The 24,529-nt window shown below is 38.0% G+C and overlaps 1 protein-coding gene and 1 long non-coding RNA gene across 6 annotated transcripts in view; one reads left to right on the top strand and one right to left on the bottom strand.

Moving 5' to 3' along the window:
* Positions 1-288: 288 nt before the first annotated feature.
* On the bottom strand, positions 289-1,717 carry LOC117158865 (uncharacterized). Its single transcript, XR_013059213.1, has 2 exons — positions 860-1,717; positions 289-747 (listed from the first exon to the last, which is right to left on the bottom strand). It is a non-coding gene; the product is annotated as an uncharacterized LOC117158865 (long non-coding RNA).
* Positions 1,718-2,531: 814 nt separating this feature from the next.
* LOC117158776 (glycogen synthase kinase-3 beta) overlaps positions 2,532-24,529 on the top strand; it is a 57,245-nt gene continuing 35,247 nt past the window's right edge. Inside the window, exons 1-2 of one of the 5 annotated variants that reach the window (XM_033338043.2) lie at positions 2,532-4,420; positions 22,429-22,461. In XM_033338043.2, the coding sequence (XP_033193934.1) occupies positions 4,336-4,420; positions 22,429-22,461 (118 nt within the window). In that variant the 5' untranslated portion in view covers positions 2,532-4,335. Of the gene's footprint in view, positions 4,421-4,612; positions 4,723-22,428; positions 22,463-24,529 lie in introns of those variants that run through there. The other 4 variants (XM_076621660.1, XM_033338046.2, XM_033338045.2 and 1 more) reach the window with 4 other exon arrangements.

The raw sequence follows: 24,529 nt of genomic DNA, 5'->3' as shown, positions 1-24,529 counted from the left end.
AAGGAACCCAAGAATACACATGAGCATTCGCCATTATTGACATAGCCAAGAATAATGTGATATTTGGTGCAAAATTCAAAATCTAAAATACGCTTAATAACCAAGAAAAAATCATTATTTATTGGAGACATTTCGACAGAAATGAAATATAATTATTAGGTAAAAGAGGAACAATACAGAAACCACTCTTTTTTTTATAAGAAAGAACAAGATAAAAGTAATTTTATAAAAGTAAAAATATGGGATTGCTTTTTGAAGGTAGAATGTTAATAAAGAAGTTTTTCCACGTTATTTGTTATATAGTTTATCAAATATATCATTTTTCCAATAAATACAGAACTATTGGATCATACGCAAGATCGTTGATACATTATCCTTAACACCAACTATACAATATTTAAACTATCGCAAACTATACAGTAAATAATGTACAATTTTCTATATACATACCTACATTTTATTCAATTTTTTGTATATAATACTACACAGCATAATATATATGTACAAAATAATACTAATTATATAAAAAATTATTACAATAATCTTTTTGAACAATTCTTTTTTTTTATAAATTCCTCTTTAAAATGTTTCTCATATATTAAGTGCCTTGCCTTTAGTTCTCTTATATCAGGAATAGCTTTTTCCCATATATTTCCAAGTTTGAATTTTTGGATGTTTTAAAAAGGCAATACTACCGTTGCATTTGTAAATACTTTTACAATCTGGCATAGCATATACAAGAGCCATCTTTAACATTAACAATAAGCTTTAGTTATGATTGTACATAGTATATACAACAACCATATAATTTGTATAAGGAAAGAATAAGTGTATTAGTAATAAGAATGTATGTACATACTTTTCTCTTTTCTCTATTTGCCATTCTTTCTATCCTCAGTGGGATTGCACTGATGACTGATGACAAATACGCATCGTCTGTGACTTTATCAACTTTGTTAGTTGGATTAAATATAATTCCTACATCCACTGCTATAAATCACAGAGGACATAAGAAACACTAATTTTTTATATAATCAGTATTTCAGAATATGGAACACAAGGATCCATAAAATGCAAGTTCTATGCTGTATATTATATGTATAGCATTCTATATTTGGTCAATTAGTTGACTATTACTTGAGATGCTATTGATTTTATCGATATCTGTTTTCAACAATTCCAGTGAATATAATTCCTATGTTTGTATATGGATTACGATGTTTGAATGTTTTTAAGACAAATTTATACTATATTTTGTCTGTACAGCAAGTTCCATGATTTTAAATACAGTTGTCATTGCAACAGTATGATTTGACTAACTAATCTGGCAATAATTTCTTGTCTATGTATTTACCACATAGTGGCATCATTATTTGTGCCTTCTATATCTATAAAAAGGACCTACGATATTTCTAGATATCGTATTCGATATCTAGAACAACATATTAATAATGACGAGTTTAATTGCGCAAATCGTGTAATTTGATGACATTATGATTAAACGTTGGTTGTCCCATGTCATTCGCGAGATTCAAGTTACAATAAAACTATGATAAGCTTTACCAATTATCGTTCATACCTTTTCTTTAGTACTATAACGCCACTTTTCGTGATAATATACCATTTTTAACACAGCCATCTGAAATATTCAGATGGGAAATACATCCCACGCTTTCTGCACTTTTCACATTCAAGCCAGGAAATTGTTAACTATAGCTGAAACTAGAAATCGGAAATCACGTGAGTCAAGTCACGTGTATATCAATATACAATTGACAAATGTGTATAAGTATATAATTCCAAATAATTTTAAAATGAAACTTGCTTTAACAAAAAATATTTAATGCTCCTATATTATCGAATACTTCATAAAACAATCGTTTATTTATATCGCTAAGAAATATTGATATAGTATTTGAATAAAGTAGTACAATATTTAAAACTGATAATGACCGGAAAGAACTTTATAATATATGAATATTTATTCCTCAGTTAAAACTAATTTCAAAAAAATAATAGATTAATAGAGAATGTAACATATACAACATGTTAGAAATACATATTTACACATACTTTTATTATTTATCTTATCCGTAAAACATAGTATCCTATACGAACAATTTCGTTAAAGAAATATATATATTACTTTAGCTATTGGTATACTTGTTATATATCATCCTTTAATACGATTATTGTATATTATTTGAAGACCGCATGAAAGGAATATGATAATTCCATATTAGGATCAAATTTTTAAATCGCTTTCTTGTCAAAATTGAAAAGTGCAACTTATCATGTTTTTCTCCTTTGGTTTTCGTTTGTAAGTTTTTTAAACATATACAATATACTGTTAAATTTACCGCCCAACTGATTTAGTAAGAAAAATTGTCACAAGATGGTGGTAAAATGGACGACGAAAGCGCCATCTCACTTGCTATACGATGATCTGCAGGTCTGCAGGGTAAGAGGCAGGGCGGGGTATTACTGACGTCACTTTCGGCAATGTTCGTGGACATTCGAGTGGCCCGATCTAGCCCGAACGGGTCAATGTCTGAGGAGGCTTCGAAAAATTCGTAAGTGGTGTGGTGTTCGTGTGCACGGTGAGGAAGAGAAAACGTCGTCGTTGATTGTCGAGGAATTGGTTTTGCCGCGTAAGTCCAGCTCGCGCCTTTTACCCCTTTCCCGCCGTCAGGCTCGAGACGACGTTCGTATAGTGGTTTCACGATTATCGAAAGCAGAGGTGAACAACGACGGTGACGACGACCTCCCCTCGAGCAACGTCGACACGGACGACGACGAAGACGTCCACGTCGGCGTCAACACGGTCGAAGCTTGTTTTTCCGCCTAGGAAAGCGGTGTTCGCGACGAAGCGTGCACAAGCCTGGCAAGTCGATAACGTCGGGCCTGACAAGTCAAGAAGCGCCAGGAGTGACGAGTAGTGACAAGATTCAAAGTATATCGAGAAAGATAGAGCGAGCGAGAAAGAGTGGTAGTGGAGGAGGTGAGGCAGTAGCGCTTCCCCCGCATACTCGAAAAGTTCGAGCGTAGAAGTGAGAGAAAACAGTCGAGAGAATAAGAGAAGCAAGAGAAAGGAAGAAAAGCGAGAGAGTGAGAGAAACGAAAAGAGACGATTGACGACTACGCCGTTAGACCGAAAAAGAGAGAACGATTGGAAGAAGTGTACGATGTAAGAACGACAAGCGTCGTATAGGTGTATCGTCATTGAGAGAAGAAAAATTCAAAGTGTTGCGGCTGTTGTAGAAGCCACGGTGGCGAGTTACATAGAAAGATCACCAACGACGAAGAAATCCGACCCGTCAGCCGGATCATCGTGGAGTTGTACTATATAGGAAGGCAAGCAAGTGCGGCGGTGTGCCTCCACTGGCGAACGTGTACGAACCGTTCCGAAAACGTCAACCCCTGCCTCCCCTCGCGGCATAGCTCTCCGCAACACTCCGCGCCCCCGTCAGGTTATTAGGTAGTAGAACCGCACTTCTCGGTGCGTGATACTCCCTGACAGTCAGCGGTTAATACGAAAGATTGTCGCAAATTGTGTCAATTCGTGTAGTTGGACGCTATCGACGCGGCGTATATCATATTCATTGGTGGAGAATCGACTAGATTCCCCAAGGGAAAAGAGAGCATCGAGTGAATCGCGTATCGCGACGGTCAAGTCTATCGCGCGAAGTTGCTTGTGCGAACAGAGCGTATAACCCAGTGTGCGTTGTTAACGACGAACGTTTTGCTTGTGAGAGTCGCTGCCGTCACTACCATTGCCACGCTACATCGTCAGCGGTTAACAGGAGCGTAATTCGTCGAAGAAAGTGTCGAGAAAGTGATCGAAGATTTCGGCAACCATCGTTTTCCATTTTCTTTATTTTAGTGATTCGATTAATCATCGTGAAGGAGCACACTATTCTCCGACGTGGTTTCCGTTTTCTGGATCTTGCGCGCGCTTTGCTCGCTCGTAGCTCTTCCCTTCCATCTATCCCTCCTACTCCCTCCCACCCTTCCTCTCTTTTTCTTTCTCTCCCTCCATCCATCGATCGAGCGCGGCCGTGGCGTAATATAGAAGAACCGAACCGTGCGGACGTGCATGCGTGCGTGCGATGTAATTATCGTTCGTGCTGTCATTGATGTCCGAGGTGGTGTCGACGACGACAATAACAACGACGACGGCGACGACGACGACGCGCTGCTGGCTATCTTCACGTGAGGAAGTGCCACGGCCAGCCGAGGCGGCGACCAGCATAGGAATAACTAGAAGCGGCGTTTTATTCTAAAAAGATTTGAGTGTCAGGTGGCGGTGGAGAATCGGGTCAAGAAGATTTCAGAATGAGCAGCCGACCGAGGACCACCTCCTTTGCCGATTGCACCAACGCGCCCACGAATCCACCCCTGGGTGGCATGAGAGTCAGCAGTGAGTACCGTAGGCCGTAGGACGTGCCTTAACCTCTAGCACACATAGCTTTTACTCGGGTCTCTCGGGCTTCTCTCCCTCTTCTTTCCCTGTGTTCCCTCCCCCCACTACGTCTCTCTTCCCCGAGTCTCCCTCCCTAGGAACCCCTTCCTCACTTGTTGCCCCTCTTACCGCGCTCTTTCTCTCGCCGCTTCGCTCGTTTGCCTGTCCGTCTCCGAACTCCGAATGCAGAGCTGTGCGTCTGCGTGCCAGTGCCTGGGTTACTCTTGGGAAAACGATGGAGCGGGTGCCCGAGGAAGAGGGTAGGGGGGACCATCACTTTTTTACCCGATGCTGTTCTAAGGATGTTTCTTCGTAATTCTCGATTTTGGCGGCTTCTGCTGAATCCGATGTTTACGCGACACGCGTACCACAGTTGTGCTCGACTCTTCTTGATCGTCGCCCGCTCGATCATCGTGAAAACGCGATCTTCTCCGCGGGTGTTGTCCACGAAAACGCTGTGCTTCTCGATCGTTTTCGCCAGAAATCGCCGTTACGTATTGTCTTGAACGTTTCCTTACTGTAACATAGAGAAGTAGATGGTTATACACATTGTAGATTATAAATTGACATGACAGTGAGATGTGTTGAACGGTAAACATTGTATTCGGCTGATACCGCTGCACGGACACGTTGAATTTCTTGATCATTTATTTTAATAGTACAGTACTTCCTAATGTGTGAATAACATGCGATATGTCAAGTTTTTCAAAGTGAAGAGTGATAGTTGCTCGACAGTCCTAACCTATGTTCAGTCTTGGCATGAATTGTCTGTGTTCATTGCATGATTATGGATTTTTTTAGATGGTTTTTGAAGGATTAGACGAGAAATTGTGGGTGGGAGCTTGACAATAATGTTGGATTTCTAAGCTCTACCTTTAGGTTACTATTTCCTTTATGCGATAGGGAGATTCAATGTCTTTTCTTAACAAAGCGCTACAAATTCTTTTTCAGTTAATTCCTTAAGACTTAAATCGGGTAACTAAGGTAACTAGGTAACTAATAAAAAATTATCCTTTGCTTTGGTTCTGCTACTTAGTTCTTAAAGTATGAGAGAAAGTAATCGAGTACAATAATATTATATAGAACTTTATTAATTCATGAAGTTTTATGTTATTAAGGTACAGAAGAATAAAATCTAAATCCACTAAGTGGTTTAAAATCATATTACAAGATATTAAGTCTGTATAATTGCTATTAAATTCGTTCAAGATCTTTTCTAGTTATATCTAACTGTATCGTGTAAAACATTACTGGCAATAAAGAAGTTCAATCGACACAGTCTCTTTTCTTTGACAAGAGACTTATGCAATGTCTATGATTAAAAATAGTGTCTGCTTATACGAATGATTTTTTCATTGGTTGTATATTCAGATTCTTTTCTAATAGCTTGAGTAAGTAACTAAGAGCTCTGTGTGAAGTTCTTCAATTACACAGCACTTACGATCAAGAACATTTACAACTTTATACAAATACTGTTTGCCGTTTTGTTCCAAATTATCATACCATGAAACTTAGTTTCTTTACAAAAGGCAGATTTCCATTGTGAGTCTGTAGATTTCTAATCATGATTTCTCAGATATCAATAAATATTTTCCTCCAGATCTATTAATTGTAAACACATTAGTTTGTATTATTATGAAGAATCTAATCTTCTCAATGATGTTTTCTTATCACTTGGAAACTGATAGTTACTGAAAGCTATTGTTTGAGAATTATTGGCTTCTTACAAACAACTGTTCATACAACTCTAATTCCTCGTTTTTTGAACGCGAATAAGTAAAATCTTCTTTGTTATCTGTTTCCTTTTATCTCTCTAGTTTAAAGGCCGCTTTTTCTACTATTTTTCTAATTATTTCGAGATGACTAATTATCGATCGATTAATGAATCTCAATGGCGATGTATGCGAGAAAATTCAATGAGAAATATGTTTTTGGGAAAAGCTTTACACGATGGTATCATGACGGTGAACAATCGAGGGTATCATCTGGTTGGTATTTGGGCTACGCCCTTCCAGCCCTTTTGGAAATTCAGGTATATACGTTCCAGCGGCACAATGAGAGAACCTATAATGTCAGAGGAGAGAAGAAAACTCGCGCGAGATCCTCGCAGTGTGTTGCCAACTTGACACAGAATTCAGAAAATCGATGCTCCTTTCTCGTTTTTGCTTTGCTCTCTGTATCCTGATATTTCAGTGTTTTCAACCTTGCTACAATGTCAGAATTTTTATATTGCGATCTCGTTCTTATCTCGACAAACAAGGAGACTAATCGGTTAACAGAAAATTGGAACGAGAAACCTCACATACCAAAAACGATGATCCTTTCATAGTTTGTACAAATTTGAAGAAATCTTCTAATATAGAATATCTTCTAATATAGAATAGCGAAACATTGAATTGAAAATGACGTAAAAACGTAGCAAGGCTAACAGGAAAACTTGGAAACCACGATATCGGTGCACGTAATGCATCGTTCTTCATTAACGTCTTTATTGCCCCGTTGGATGATTAATACGCTCTTCTTCAATGTCGCACTCGAAAAAGCAATCGACGACGATGTAATTTTTAATACGTCTAACAGCTCTATGTATACGACATCGACAGGCCCGAAATAACGAGCTTTCGTCCGAGTTGTTGGTGTCAATCTCCGTTCCTATCAAATCGATATATCGCATGTATCGTATATTTTTGGCAGATCGCCTCTGTGTGAAGGTGCGTATAGAAAAAATCATTATTCCGTCGTTTCTTCGTCCAGATGCTGCTACCTTCAGGAGAATATTACGAAATAGCTGGAGGATTCGGCTTCGATCTTCCTCTAGAACGCTACGTTATCTAATCAATTTGCATGATTGCATAAACGAAACGGCTGTTCGATGATTATCATTTTGCCTCGTACTCGCTGTTTATGGCTTGGATTAAGGATTAACGATATTGATCGTCGTCGCAAATCCGCTCGTATCGCCTTGTTGCATGATTTTCAAACGGAGACCACACGGCAAAAGTACGACAAGTCTATCGTTGTTAATTTGTTGATCTTTGCGTCACTGGATGACTAAGAAAAGGCATTGGAAATAATCGAATAAGATAAAATTGCATGAAAGAAATTTTTACAACGTTTACAACATTTAACTATAAATGCGCAATATTTTGTAAGAAACGAACGATATTAGTTTAATTATTGTGTTATCTTGATTTTATTAACGATATATTTATAATTAGTATTATTAAGCGATCTAAAAATCGAAATATTAAAAGCTTAGTTGTCTTATTAATATCTACTTATGCTCTTGCCAATGTGGTCTTCGATTTTCATTCCCTGCACCCTGACAGTGGAAACGTAACATGGATGGCTAATTAATTCTTAATTAATTGGAGTAGGTTCGTTTGGATTGCATTGTTCGTGATAGAACAAAGAGAATACATGCTTTATGGTATTAGATGATGTAATTAGCATTGATCTAACATCATCCCAAGTTGAAGTTTAATTCTGAGATTTTCAAATAGAAATTTCCTTTCAGTCTAATCTCATGCAGAAAACACGAAGTAGTCGTGCGATCGTTAATTAATTCCATAGATAGAGTAGTTCGGGTTCGATAGAAAAGGAAATGAACATTAATTTAACATCGGCTAAACTTGATGTTTACATTATCGATCTTTAATTATGCTATGATCTTCGATTTTTTTTATATCTTTTTATGTTTAAAGGAGAAATCACGAATATTAATAGTCTTGTTTAGTTAATGTCTTTTTATATTTCTTCCTCTTAAGTAAAATGATTCGGACGGCATAGTAATGAAATTTTGGAGATTACTATAGTTGGTAATTCAACTTCCTACGACATAAGTCAAATTAAGATAACTGAACTTTCCTTTGGTTGGAAAATTTTCGATGCCTATGGTTATGATAAAATAGATTTCTCTCATTCTGTTTCTTCGTTGTCTACTGGTGTAACAACGATATACTAAGATTAAAATTGACGTTTCGATGACTCCTATGATCGATTTAGATTAAAATAAAGTTAAATGGAAAGAACTTAGACACCGGGGAATGTTAAATCATATCTCAGCGTATATTTTTAAATATAATTTTTAAAGAAATCGTGTTCTCGATGTTACGATACCCTGATTATTTACGAGAATCTTTCAGAAACGAAAAACCCACGACCGCAAAATGTGCTATATAACTTTACAAACATTTTTTTCTACAAATCTTTCACGATATTAAGCCATTAATCAGCTTGATAGATTCATTCACGTGTACACGTGATATATGGTGATCTTAAAAAGAATTTTCCAATATTTTTCAATTTTAGCAATACCGACAACTGAAAAATTTATTTTCTTTTTTTCTCGTTCACCAAAATATCTACACTGAGTCGTATGAATATTTGTACATCCTTTAAAATCGAATAACTTGTTTAAAATTGGGCTAAACGATTTGATTTTTTTTCTTTTTTAGAAATTAGGAACAGTAGTTTACTAGATGACGCTTAAAAATTTTTTGAAAAAATTGCAACTGGTCCGAAGAAAAGATAAACGTTACGTCCTACAAATTTTCATTTGGGCCTGTAATGAAAATTTAAGCTACGTGTTGAAAATTTCATGGAAATCGCTTGACTTTGTTACGAGCTACAAACATGAGTTAAAGATGCTGAAAATCGCAGTTTTTCACCGCATTCGGCCTGTAACTGTAATAAATCTAAAGATTGTTACGTCTTTCGATACCTGCAGCGCGTTTCCGCAGAATCCGATTTCGATACAATTTTCGGTATATATAATTATTATATATATTTCGGCATATATAATTTCAATATGTAATTGGCATAGGTAAAAATCTCTAAAATGTATTGTTTAAATTTTTCACTACAGGGCCAGATAAAAAGGTCGTAGAAAACGACTTTCACTTTCTTCTTCGCGATTCCGACCAAATGCAACTTTTTCAAAAACTTTTGAAAAAAAAACTAATAAACCAACGCGTCCATCTTCTAAACGAAAATTTTAAACAACTTATTTGGTTTTAAAAGGCGTACGAATATTCATCTGACTCGCTGTAAGTACTTCGTAAATGTCTCGAAAGCAACACGCGATATACGATATTTTTCAATTTTAGTACATACAGTATTCAAGTTACGGACAACTGAATAATTTATTTTTCATTTTTACTCGTTCACCGGAATGCTTAAGTACTTCGTAAATCTCTCGAAAGCAACGCGAAATACACAAGCGTTCTTCCCTCCAATTTTCCATCCGGAACGAGGACCGCCTTCCTCGTTTCCACGAGCGCGATGAAAAAGCTGGTCGGCGTAAAAAATTCATGCGCCAGGGCTGCGAGCGCATCAGCTCGAAATGATCGCATGACACATTCATGGCAGCCCGCGGTTGCCTAGAAAAACTGGGTCAATATTATGGCGTCACAACGCCACGCGTCGGTGTCGACCGTTTTGCAGGACAAAACGCGATATACACATCCTTCTCTGGTACAATGGAAAAATTTTCAAATGGAATCGAGCCGGAGCCGGATGAACGCGTTTCCGCGATGTCGTCGCGTGCACGACGTGCAAAAATAATGTCATCGACAGCGCATTAATCGAAGCGAATCTCTTAGAAAAGAATATATGTACGCGCGCCTGCGTGTAAGTTCGATCCTTCCTGCTAAGGATCCGCGCGCCGTGAAAAAAAGCAGAAAGCGTGTCGAGGAATCTCGGCCTGAACGAAATCGCCGTGGCCCAACTCTGTTCTTCTGGCCTTTACTTCGATCTGCTCCACTGACGATAGGTTTAGACGTATTCTTACGAATACGCTGGACGCCCGAATTGAACGTGATTTTATACCTGAGAACTCTACAGGATTATATACAGGGTGTTCTAGTAATCGTTCGTCTGCGGATGTTTATGCGTTTGCGGAAAATTTAATCTCTTAATCGTCCTTTAATCAGAAAATTGTACAATTGGAAGGGTTCCTGCCATAGGTTGACAAAAACCAACAAAGTAATCAATGAGCTTGTTCAAACATGGTATGAACTCGTAGTCAATTAATTAAACGTTCGTAAAGACAAATCAATATTAGTTGGATTGATTTTAATTCTCACAAACGTAAATGTGATGTAATTTATTTTTGATAAAAATGGATGAACGTGTTAAAAAATAGGGGATTCAACAGGTGTAGGTATATGTCATGAAAATTGAGAGAGCATCGTATTATCGTATGTTTCAAAGTTGACCGTTCAGTATGGTTTATCATGGTGTATTTCTTTTGTTGTGTATGTGTGCGTGTGTGTGTGTACTTTCGTAAGTCGTGTAATTTTGATTCCGAATACGTATTGATTTTTCATAGGAAATTGTCGCACATTAGGACAGAGAATTTCTACTAACTTTAATCGATTATTCCTACGTAGTAGAGTGGAACCGTACTATGGAGTTTCATTGTTACTAAACTATGCCACAAAAGATGAACTGGCTACAGGAGACACAAACAGAAAGACGATAACTATCCTATGGAATGCTTAACAAATAGAAACTGGAACCTGAAAAGCAACTTGGTCCAAACAGTATCCAACACTCGTAAAACTAATATCAATCGATATCGCATAAATACAAATCATTGTACGAAAAGCTCAAGAAATAAAAATTGTAATTGTTGGAAAGCGTAAGAACTTGCTACGAATATGTAACATAATTGTTTAACAACATCTATATATAATACAAGTATGCGTATTATGTGCATAAAAGGAATATTAACCACTTATTAAAAACAACATAAAATCATATTTTTTATTCCAACATATTTAAACCTTAGATTTGAAAAACGTCCGATACCTTGACGATCATCGTAGCGTTGCGAATTCCATTTTTATCATATCAAAGATCATTAAAATGGGATACAATAAAAAAAAAGATATTCAAACTCATGTGTCTCTACGAAAACATCTCAACCCCTGTTTCTATTGATCAAAGAACCGCATTGAATATTCTATTTAAAGCGTTCGTGTAACTGCCCTTCGTAATTACACGAACGCACGTAACCGCATCCGCATTAAACCCAGAAATTGCTGCCGCTTTTCCTCGCGAAAAATAATCCTTGGATATCCGCAACGTTTTCACCCCCTTGGTTCGAAAGCGTGTCGACGTTATAGACCGACCCAGTTCCGCTTCTTCCCTTCTGTTTCGAAAAATCGTGTCCCTAGCCTGTGAACGCGTGTGTGCCAGCTTATCTTCGGCGACGGCGCGGCGGAGAGACGCGTTCACGTTGAAAGTTCGCGGCTGTTTGCGTTGCAAGAAGGTTGATCACGTTACCAGCTCACGTGTCGCTATCTGGGTCAATATGCCCCAATGATATTAAGCCATTCGCGACACGCGAGTTTCGCAATTGGGCGGTTCGTCTCATCTCCGATTCGTTTCCTTTCCAGTCTCTCAGCAACGATTCATCACGTAGAAATGCAAATAATCGCAGCTTTTGATTGATTAATCAGTCTGCTTTGGTAGTATGTAATTAAGAGAGAAGCTGCTTGTGTTTCTTTCATTTAATTACCTTTTTATATTCTTCTTGGAGAATTTCCTTATCTCGTCCTTATCTGAGTTTATCCGAGAAGCTTTTAAACTGTAGAAAAATGGAGAATTAGATAAATTGTAGTTTCAAAAGTGTGGAATTATTAGCTCGTTGGAACGATTGGTCGAAGTTATAGTTCACGATGGTAGGAGATACCGAAGCGGCTCAAAGTATCTAACAGCCAGGCTATTTTATGAAACGGCGTTCGCAATATTCTACAATCAACAAGAAAAACAGTTTAAAATCGTAATGGTGTGAGTCTAGATTTGGGGAATTTGGATTTAATCACGCATTGACAGTGACATCTCTTAATTTCATAATTAATTAGGTCATAACTCAATTCTTCGTCACGATACGTTTTTATGACCTAAAAGAATACAATGAATTTTTTATACTAACGAAACATACATAACGAATTTGTTCTATCGACGAAACAAAACATTATTTTATAAGAAATATTATATTATTTTATAAAAAGTGACAGTGAATTGACTCGCACCGCTGTAATTCTCAGTGCATTCATTGTAATTGTAATTGTTCTTCCATTAGCGGACCGTTGAACGACTATAACTTTAATAGCTAACGTGAAAGAAAGTATCAAGAGGTAGTTTCGTAGACTGATTTCGGCAAAATGGTTGCGTGCAGCTCGTTAAGAAACGATTAGTCAGTTCGGGGAACGATAACTGATCGATAATTTCGCGGCCCGTTGTTCGACCAGAATAACGACGTCCGATCGGATTTATAAATAATCGCGCGTGATGGCCGATTAAGTAATTACGAATATCGATATCTCGCGGTTGCCAGGCAGAACGAAGGCAGTACTGGTACCAGTGTTCACCAGCCAAGTATCGATTATCCTCTCTGTCTCTCTTTCTCTTCAAGCTTCTTCTGACCCCGAATGAAGTTCATAGAAACATGGGCGTTGTTCATAGATCTTACGGTAAACAAGTATCATTCATTTACTACAAAAAAAGCAAAAAAGCAAAAAAAAAAAACGTGCGTAAATATTGAAATATTAATTCTGATGTTTCTTGAGGATTCGTATGCACTGTGGAATACACAGCGACTTTATCTTTTTGGACGGTGATGCATCATATTTAAGTATATGATTCAGAAGATATAGAAATATTGGAGATATAAGAATGCGTAAATATTGTGCGAGAATTAGAACTTATAGAGGAATATAATGATTTGATACACCGTACACGCGAATATTAATATTACAATGTGTTATAATATGTATATTTATTTTGTAAGATTCGTGAGCCTTAATAGATATTATTAATACGGCACGATGACTCATTATTAGACTTCGATATTAGACTAATATTAGGCAAAAATATACGATCGTTTTACATCACCCGGTGTTTTCAAGTGTTCGATCCTACGCTGACGATCGTTGAACCACTTGAAGCAAAATTACACGATGAAACTTGCAAAGTTACAGGCATGGCAGTTAAATAATCATTGATTAAAATACTATGGATTAGAAAAAAAGGGAGAAAGAAATAGATAATAAGAGATAAATTGTAAAGCGTCTGAGTCTTACGCGATAAATATTAATAATGCACTCTCTAAAAAGTACTCTCTGTGTAATCATTTCCGAGATAACATAACAAAAAGTACAAAGAAACGGTTATTCGATAAAATACATACGTTATTCATCATCTCGACAAATCGAGCAATATTCTTCGATGTTTAAATAAACTGCCATTTCTGACCTTGGGCAACTTCAAATATCAACTTCACAGATTTACGATGTTTAATCCGCCTGATTTATTTCCCGAATACCGTTCGCTTTAACGCCAGATAGAAAGCCAGAGGATAGAACCAGAAGTAGTGGAATATTTCGTTCCGAGTGAAATTCGTTGCTATTAAAAACTAATTAGTCGCGGTAATAGCTTTTAAATTGCCAGCTAATTGCCGGTCACCACGACGATCGCCTCTCATTCGACTTAGTTCCATCGATATTACGTTCGTTTTCAACGCGAACAGATAAAAGAAAAAATATTGATCGGAAGTATCGCACGAAATTCGACCAAGTGACTTTCTAATTTGTCCGAGACGACTCGCCTCGTTTCAAACGTGGATTTCTGTAGCTCTCATCGCCAAAATCGTGTTTCGAGTATGGCTGCCAACTGGTTACGCAGGAAGATCGCGAACGTGGAAATTAATTCTATCCAAAATATCGCGAAACTTTGTACGTTGAAATATTAAACTAAATCTTAACTACAAAAAAAAAAAAAAATAATACGTAATTGTATCCAAATTCTCGACTTATATCGCTGTGATTTTTAACCATGCCATATCTCATTCCTGCATTTAATACCGAGAGAAAAACCAAAATAAAACGAAACCAAAAAAGCAGAAACTGCGCAATCGAGGAAATTTACACGTTCAAAGAACTCAAGTTCTCTTTATCTTGGCGCCTGCCAAGAGATCAGAATTCTACAAAGTTTGCCACGCAGTTTACTCTTTTTACCAGCTTTTAGCTCCCAGATATCGCTTGCTTTGGCCAATTCAAAGGTTATCGGGTGCTTATAAGAAATCGTCGCGATATCTTGTCAGTATGATTTTTATCCAAATCGGAGATCTCGATCCTTCTTCTAAATTCATGTTAAATCCACGATTCTACGGTAATTCGTGATATTCGTTAAAATTCCAATTTATTTTCCCTAAACTCTTAATCAGGAAAGATGAGTTGATTCACCAATTTCTTGATTTATTTACGTGTACTCCATTATTTAATGTGTCGTTCTATTTCTGTTAAAAATATATTCTATCATATTCATATTTCAAGAACGAAGGTTGGTTTCTTTCCTTTAATTGTCGTCGCGGAAGAGAATTTGGTCAACAAATTAACAACGACCGTAGTTTGTCTGAATATTTCGACTGTTTTCGATTTTGTCGATTTTGTCTGTTTATAATATCTGAGAAAATGAGTCTAAAAATTGGAATTACATAGGTCATTATGTTAGCCACGTCAACTGTCTCGACGATATTTCTGATGGTTTTCGCGTGTTATCGAAATTATCAGCTGAAGCTTGATCGATGATCGAAGCCTTCGATACAAGAAAGCCACAAATCGTTACGTAGATTGGTGTCTATGGTTATTCGAGACATTGAAAGCCAAAGTGAACTAATCTCAATGCTCGACAAACTGAGTAATTCGCCGACTAAAATAAATGCGAACACAAAATATTCAATCGCAGAGAAATCAGTGTGATTTCGGCACGTTATCTGGATTTAATTTGGAAAAATGTAATTCCTCCACTTTCGATGCTAAAATTTCACGTTGAGAAAAATTTTGGCCCAGTCACATTACTTTTACTCTCACTGCACTCGCTTCAAACTCACGATTTCTCATAGCTATCGTACATTATTTTGTACCAGCACGTTCGTTCACCTTTGTGATTCGTATAGTTATTGGCCCCATAAAATGGCATTGAAAGTTTTATGTCGCTCATAAACCGTCTCTGTCTTATATACACGGTGTTTCAGTTTCAGTATGTCGGATTAAACGATTTTAAGATAGAGATATAAAAATTTTGCCGAGAGAGTTTGATAGACAAAAGTACATTTCGTTTTCAACGTTAGACAAGAACAACGAACGTTAGGTGTAAAATTAATATTTATGTTGCTATCGGTGTAACGGGTGATTAATGTAACATGGCTCTCGTTAAAATTTAGTTTAAGACCAACATATTTCAATTTACTAATTATAGTGCACAGGATGATATTGATTTCGAGGCGTTCACGTAGAAAAAAGCTAAACGACTCCGGGTATAAAGGAGCTTAATCTACCATGAAATTTTATTACCTGCTACCAATCCTAATGATAGTACTCGCACAGCCGGTTATAGCCGGTTTCTAATAACCAAATTAAGATTAAAAAAAATCATTAAACGATCCCTGTTCCATTATTAACCGCGTAATTGCAAGTTTCTCGTCGGTTGTTACATTGTATCGTACATCATACTTATCGCCTATCGGAACTCGTGTTTTCCACAGCCTTTGAAAAACAGAACCATCTTATCTTGTCGAAGAAAGGAAAAAGAAAGCGTAGTAAAAATAAACCTACCATGTGTCGTGTTATATATTTAAAAATATTAAAGATAGGCAAGTCTAAACAATTCGTTAATTCCATTCCAAATTTACTTTTTCTATGCTAAAGGATAATCGTTTCGAACTTTGAGATCAAGCAGTAAGTTCAAAGAATACTATCTCGTAATCGAACGAAATTGTTGCTTTCACACAGCGTAACTGCTGGGGCTAATCAATCTATTAGCAATTACTACTTCTTGGACTTTGATTTCAAATAAGAATACGTATAACGCTTTGTCTTCTAATAAAACGACACTTCGATTGTAGAAAATTAAAACGATTCCACCCTTTAGAATTCACCCTCTGTCACCCTCTGTCAAAGTGCAACTATCGTCCCTGAAGGAATAATTATTCAAAAATTCCATTGCCCATATCTATAATAGCCAGTATCTCTGATTCAACATACTCTTCAATGTATCACGTTCATTAACATATTAAAACGAGACATCCTGTGCGTTCGTTCTTCCAAACACAGTCATCCATGCGCATCGTACTTCGTCATCAATAAATCACTTACCTTCAAACCGGTCACTGGAGAATATCGTCATTGAATTTTTCCCCATTAAACGACATTTGTCATCTGTGCCACGTGTATACGTTGCATAAATTAATTAAGCATTCGTTCAGCCGATTCTACGTACCGTGAACATTGCTTCGTCCCGCTGTTTGGCATATTTTCCGAGTTTCTTACGATTACTGCATTGAGAAAATGGCGTGTTCTTGCAGGAGTTTCGGTAACGATCTCGCGAATATCTCGCACGTTTTCGCGTGTCGACGCGTTTTGACCCTGAGCCAGAGCGTGGGTGAGCGTTTGTTCCAAAAGGGGCGATCCACTGCGGCGAATTGTCGTCACTTTACTTCGTTAAGTGCTAAGGAGACGAATGCTCTTGACTCGATGCATATTTTCTTTATGCTCGTTTTTCATTTATGAACGACGGCCTGAATGAACAAAAGCGAACGACAGGTATTTTTCTTCTTCCTTCGAAAAAGATGATTTTATGGTTTGTGAAATTTAAAAAATCGAATTTGTTAGGGAAGTGGAAATAGCGGGGATAGTAGGTGTACGCGGATGAGATTAGTATGGAAAAATATGTGGTTGGTCTCGACGTTAGGAAGGAATTTAGAAGAGGAAGGATTTCGATCACTTATTCTTCGAGACTTTTACATTCCTTAAAAATTTCGTAGCAGGTGCAGAAAATATTTGCATTGAATTTACATATAATTCTGTTTACACGTGGTATGTGGATAGGTTGCTGAAGAAATCGAAAAAATGCGCGCAATGCCAAATGTGATTTAATTAAATCTGTATTTGGTTATAAACGAGACTATTTTGGTTATAAAAAGTTGTTGATCATCTACCAGCAAAATGTAGGAAATTTATATTATGCCGACAAAACTTGGAAAAAGACGTAACAACAATTTTTTCGATTTTGCTTTACTTGGACGTTACTTTTAACTTGAAAAACGAAATGAGAGGAAGATTGACTATGTATTGAAGATAAAATTGAGAAGAATTCCACGTAATTTAATGCGATGATGGGAGTCCCCAGTGCTCCGTTTTATCATTTTATCCCAAATGAAGTAGATTTCGTTCGTTTTTTTCCCAGAAAATAGAAAACGAGATAAGAAAAGAGCTGTTGAAGGAAGAAGCATAAAATAGAATCAGAGTGCGCGTTTAAGGCAAAAGACTAACAAGAAGACTTCGTGACCGAAGCGTTAAATCCAAGTAAATATTTTTGAAGTGGCGTTGTTTGTCGTGTTAGATCAAATTATATCGTCTAAGAAGACAATTGGATTCTGCTTCTAAGCCATTTAAAAGAGAACCGTGCAAAAATAGAATTGTATATTTGCTTATTTATTTAGTAAGTGAACCAATTTAGAAATGTGTTTTTACGTCGTTACAACGATTCCATGTCGATGAAACGAACTACGGAATTCAATTTTGAAACACCTCTGATTGAGAAACATGGGAGTACGCAAATACTTCTTGCGTCCATTGTATCTAAACATAAAAACATAAAAATTTCTAAACTATTTAAATTATCTGCTATTAACTATTAACTATTAAATTTCTAAAAATTTCTTTGCTCATCTTGAAACTCCAGTTTCTTTTCCATGTAATCCCCCGCGATGCATTTGCACGCAAACTCAATTGTAATTACAACTGGCACAGACGTCGGTACGAACGATCTTCCTAGCGATAATTGATCAATTGCAGGTCTTTCTTCGTCGGAACAAATCGACTTCCACGTAACGTCAAATGGGTGATACTGAAACTCATATCCATCCACGACATTATATAACGAGCTTGTACGTATAATCAAGACCACTCTCGATAAACTAATTAACCTGTAGATAAACCGCAGAAAGGCGTCGCGATGAAAGCTTGGAGGGTTGCGTGGACATAGGACAAAAAAGATCTGCGATCGATGCAAACGGTACTTTAGTGCTTCTAAGTAGAGTCGTGATAGATTTGCGCGATGACAAGCGAGGACAAGGAAGCGGTGGACACGATCAGGGGTTGTGTATATTTCAGGATAAAAGAGAAAATCTCTTTGATTTTGAGACGAAGGTTTTGCGATTTAGTAAGGAAACTTCAACCGAGACCCAGAGATTCGGCAGATCGAAAAGTTCCAAAAGCTGCATGAAAGTTGATAGAACGTCAAGTTTCTTGTCAACGTCAAATGTTTACTTCGGAAACCAAAGGTTCAAAGTTTCGATAGAATTCCAAATATTCAAATTAGAAATGCATTTAGAAATTTTGGAAACCTCGGAGGATGATTTCACAACTTAGACTAATCGTAAGATACAAAGACTCGATTTACGTTCTAGGAACTTTGATAGAATGTTCCAATCTGGAACGAAAGATTCGCAAACCGAATAAAACTTTCGATCTCCGAATGAAGATGGAAATGAATGGAAAATTTCCACTTACTCGGACTCTGAGTCTCATCTCCGTTTGTAAAGTTTGCCTAAAAGCGATAAAGATCGCTGAGTCACCAGATTGCCAGGATCGAAAAGTAAACAACCCCGTGACTTCATCAGTTTATCTTCGCGTCGAGACAATCGCAGAATTAGAGAATGCAACGGCGAAGGATAATGAACGCAAATCAACCGCGCATTTTTGGATTTATTAATAACGCGAAATTCTGGTACCAGGCCAACCAACTTGTTTTTCCGGCTGCAAGGTCAGTCTCGGCGGGTTGCGTTACGAGAGTCGACGAGAGACGAGCTCGTTGACTCTTCGTCTCTCCCGCTTTTCCTTCTCTTCTCCCCGTGACACACTTTACCCCACCGAGTGTTCCATGCGGGCGTAGTCGCGGGGAACTCCCGTTGCGAGTGAAAAGCGTCTCCTCCTCCGACCCCGGAAACCGACAGACGTTTCAGCAAAGTGGAAGCTACAGCCAGAGGGTTACAAAGGCTGGCCAAGAATGAGAATGCTCTGGTAAAGGGAAGCTCGCGTTTGTGAGCGTGACACTAGGCTTCTCTCTCTGGCTGTTGTACGTGTGAGGTTATTCTTTGACGGGAAAAAGGTTTCCGTGCGTTATTTCGGATCGATCACGCGAATTAGCCGGAACAAAGAGTGTAGAAGCGGAACTGGATGCTCATTCAATCGTCTAAACTCTGCGATCAACTGTTTCGCCATTTTTCAGGATCGTTCTATTCTATTCGAGCACCTCATCGTCACATCTGTACGATAGAGTCTCTTGTTTTTTGCTCTTTCATATTTCTAAATGATTTTACTTGTTTCTAAGGTAATCTATTCTATCAAGTTGTGCAACCGCGGCTCATTATTATCGGCAGCGCCGAATTTTTATTCCATATTTTTAATTTTTACATATGAAACGAAGGGACGGTTATAAAGGATTGTTACCCTCAATGTGATAATTAATCTGTTAAATCAGGCAGTTAAGATATTATTCGCATCTTAGTTTCTTAAATATAATAGCTTTGTTTGCTTACGTATCCTGTATATCACAACCCAAAGCCGGTAGGATTTCAAAGAGGATTTTAAGAATTATAAATGGATAATTATAAAAATAATATTTGAATATTGGTTCCTAAAGTTTACTCTTTCTGTTAACACTGTGCGTATAGTAACTAATCGTTTTGTAAGTTTCCAAATAGTATTTCGCTTTTCTTCGAATAGATTCTAATGAAAGTCAAATAAGGAGGCATTTCGTTTGGGAATGATACAAATGATGCATTAAGCAGGACTTCTTTATTCGAGACGATATATAATGCACAACGATGGTTGATACGATGTTTTCACGTTTTCGAATGAAAATCCGTTGTTTGTCAAACACACACCGAACTGTTTGCTTTTCGTTAGTATCGCCTAGCGATATTAACCGTAGGGTGCTACCGTTTACCGGTTTATCTGCTTTCTCAGCAAAAATATGCGCACGCGCGCACGTGGACGTCTGTTTGTGTGCTTTGAGTGTCCAAGTGATCATTATTCTAATAGCAGGGAGGTATATTTGTGTTTTTTCTTGTCGATAAGGGTGGTAATCGTTAGCGACATCGGTAAATATAGTTCTATGGCATGATCTAACAGGGTGCATGGGATGTGGTGGTAACACGAATCGTGTAATTACTGTGTAAATGTTGGCGGTTAATAGGGTTCGATACGGGGAACAGAGAGGCTGGTAGGATGTGTTTATGACATGTGTATATCGTAACTAAAGTGGGATTGTTATGCGCAAGTGAGGATAGGGGTCACCAAGACTCGAAACAGGAAGTACTATACGCGTCTTCTAGATGTGGAGCAAATTGGGTGTGGCAGCAGCTCCCGTGCTCGCCACCAGAGGACTTTCCATCAATCCCTCTTCTCGCAAGCTCCTTTAAATCATCGATTCCTTTCTGTAGATCTCGTGATAATTAAATATTCCTAGATCTGAGCCTCGAGTTCGCCGGTTAATCTTTGCTATTCTTGTTGACGAATCTATCTGTGGATTCGAAATGAATCGTCTATCGTAGATATATGTGTATGTTTTAAAAACTTGCAAGTGAAAAGAATCTATGAGATCAATTCCTAGGGTTATCCATAAAAAAAATGGTGCCTACGTTATTTTTATCTTTAATTGTTAAAAATGTTCACAAAACAATCTTTTTTCTTCAAAATGATTATTTTGTCAACCTTTGGGAAAATTTGATGACAATGTTTGTTAGAAGGAAAGGAAAGGGAGAAACATTTGAACGACTTCGACAATTGAAAGAAGGAGAGATTTTTAGAACACGAATGGAAAAGGGAAGTTTCGTGACGGAAGTACTTTAAAAAATATATGTAGCTAGCCTGATTGTTCGAAGAGTAGACTATGCCCTTTAAGGTCGTGCAAGGTCACCGGAATTCAATACGAGATCGAAATGGAGGATTAGAGAAATCGTGCTTCTCGATCTCAATCGTATTAAGCTTTAAATAGCTGCCATTAAATTTCTGTGATCAATTTCCAGAAACTCGTAGCACACCCGTCTGGTGTATACGACGCTCTCGACAGGCCGCAGACTTCGATTTAACGAAGTAACGGAAGTTATTCGGGGCGGCCGCTCGGAAACTATTGTTACGTTTACTTGGTCTTCTATTTCCGACAGCAATTGCCGACCTTGAATGTAACTCGTCAAGAGCTAAAGTTGAGCGAACTATCACTGGAAAACCGGTGCACTTAACAATTCAAAATTCTAAATTTGTAGTCTAAAAACTGTGTTCTGTATCGTGCTTTATATCTACTTAACCTATAAAACGTTTTTCGATGATTGATCGAAAGATTGGTCAAGGTTTCCGTTCGCCGAATGGCTTTGAGCGTCTTGTATTAGTCATTTGCAGAGAAAGGTAAATCATGCCTAAGAAGGAGCGGTTGATTGCTTTTCTAGTGACGCCATTTTGCTCCTACACTGATGCTTGATTAAATGACTGGCGTCCGATAGCGGCGCCACTTTCCTGCGTTAAGTGGCGCCCCCACCTTCGCGATAACTGTAGTTCTCGGTTAGTAAAGCAGAACACACGTCCATGAATGATATCGGAGAATTTTGTGTAGCGCCCTTTTCTTCTTTTTCGAGTAGAGCGATTCCCCTGTGTATTTCGAGGGCAATCGATAAATCCGCGAGGGTTTCCTCCCCGATCTACGTCTTAGCGCTAATTTCCAAGACACGATCTATAATAACGGGCACGCTCCCTCAACATAAATTTTTATTGATTTGAAATTAGCGGAGCACGTCTTTGTTGTACATACGAGATCACAATATAGTTGTATAGCATTATATGATTAGATTATAATTTTGTGTTGAAATGCCGCAGTTTGGTTTATTGTTTCATTTTCAGGTCATCCGGCTGGTGGTGTAACTTTAAAAAAAGGTAATACTCCGATTGCTACTGTAGATGCTATTCGTATACTTCGCAAAGTAAGAAACTTTAAATGTGAATCATTTACAAAGACGGATAGGAGAAGCAGATTCATTTAGTCGAGTTTTTAGTACTTGGATTTCCAATATATCCTACAATGAGTTTAGAATCTTTAAATGTAAAAGAAACGTGCTAATGACAAGTACTCGCGGCCCTCTAGCAGCGGCTGTAAGAAGTACTAACCAATCTATATCATCGATACTTTATGATTAATTGCAATTTAATATCTCCAACAATAATCCAAATACTAAAAACCAATGATTTTAGATGCCAAATCATTAATCATCCAGCACGATTATTTTAAACACTACCATCATTTTAGATATAACCATCGTATCAATATTATTCCAAACTTATAAATGAATTCTACACCAAATAAGCCTCCACGATATTAAAGAATCGTCTCTATTTTAAGAAAGTTACCACGATCGCGTTTATGCACCCAGATGTTGAGCACGTGTCGTTAAAAGATTTTAAACAGTTAGCAGAAAATAGACTCGACACGTAGCGAGAATGTAACCAGTAGCGCATCTCGGCGACAAGCCGTGATTGTCTCTGTGGGTTCGTCGTGGTTGTCCTCGAAGTCGCGTGTCATTCTTACTGTAACAACAATATCACAATATTATGCGTTCGGGGGAGGATCCGAGCGCAGAGTCACTCTCCGCGAACATCTGGTCCACGTTCCATTGATTTGTCATCGCGTCGAGACGGAATCAGCTGTTTGCAAGGCTGCCCTTGACGAACACGAGTTCACCTTTCTCCATTCACGCAGCGTCGAGTGGCTCGGTCGGTGCTCAGAGCCTGGTGAACTCTCTCAGAGCGACAATACCATTATCAGCTCTGATCTATTACCCTCGAGTGATTACGAATTATTCTCACTCTCGCGACCTCGTTCTTATTGATCCTAGTCAATAACGTGCTCGACTGTAATTCACTAATGTCTGGCCTCGCTCGCGGGACCACCTCCGATATATATATTATCTTTGTATCGATCCCGACGATTTTCGCGAATATTTGCTTCGAAACGATATCAATCGCGCTGCGTTGTTTCAGTCATTTTCGGTTGAAAATTATTTTTCTATTCGTTAGAAAATTTCTGAAGTTTGAGGAATATGCGAGGAATGAAGAAACGCACTGACTCGCGTGCTTTCGTGTTTTAATATTATTCTAACGATGCCCTTAAAGTATCAGAATTCCGTTGTTTTATTTTGCAAGTCGTAATTAATCCGTAATCGATAGTATTTTAATACGGATGATAAAGTTAACTCGAAAGACAGAAAAACAAACGATGGATATCAAATTGAAATTATTCTACACTGCAAGGAGATAGAATTACATTGTTTTGGTGTTTAACGCAGGACGTTTAGATAGCTCGCAGGCAATTTGCAATTCATGATCTTGGTCTGGATTCAGGGGTTCATTCGCATAAACGCGACGCGTAAGTTGGCGCTCGGAAGTTCCTAAGCCGAACACGCCACTGGTTAGTAAATTTTGAGCACGTGATCCACGTGTCTACTTGCAGATCGCGTGTTACTCGTACGTCAAGAATCGGTAGACATTGTTTTATCTACCGCGTGACGAATTGTGTTAGATGTCCAATCGAGTTTCTACTAATCCCTGGAATCCTTACGTGTAGTGTCTTGACATGACGACGGGACGAGGTTAGAATTCATCCATTTACAGATGAGTAACAAGAACGGGAACTGAGTGTAGCGAGTGAATACTCTCGCAAGCCGGTTAGTATAATAGGAGTTCGTCGTGACTCGGTCGATAACGCGTTCCGATTGGCCGGTGCAATTGGATTCCGATCGACTTCTATGGTTCTAGCGCGAATTCGATGGAGTACGTGGGATTTTTCTACGTATGCAGGCCAGTGTAGGGCTTATTGGACGGGTCGATTGATTCTCTCTAGGGAAATTGTTCGGATTGTTTTTGTTTCTGATGGAATTCCGGTTATCCAAGTGATGACCTTTAACCCATCAAGCACCAACGTTACGTTGATTTAACGTTTCATTTGCAA

This window comes from Bombus vancouverensis, chromosome 9, assembly GCF_051014615.1.
Source record: "Bombus vancouverensis nearcticus chromosome 9, iyBomVanc1_principal, whole genome shotgun sequence".
NCBI lineage: Eukaryota > Metazoa > Arthropoda > Insecta > Hymenoptera > Apidae > Bombus > Bombus vancouverensis.
Note: the sequence above shows the minus strand (reverse complement) of the source record. Positions and strands in the feature narration are given on the sequence as shown.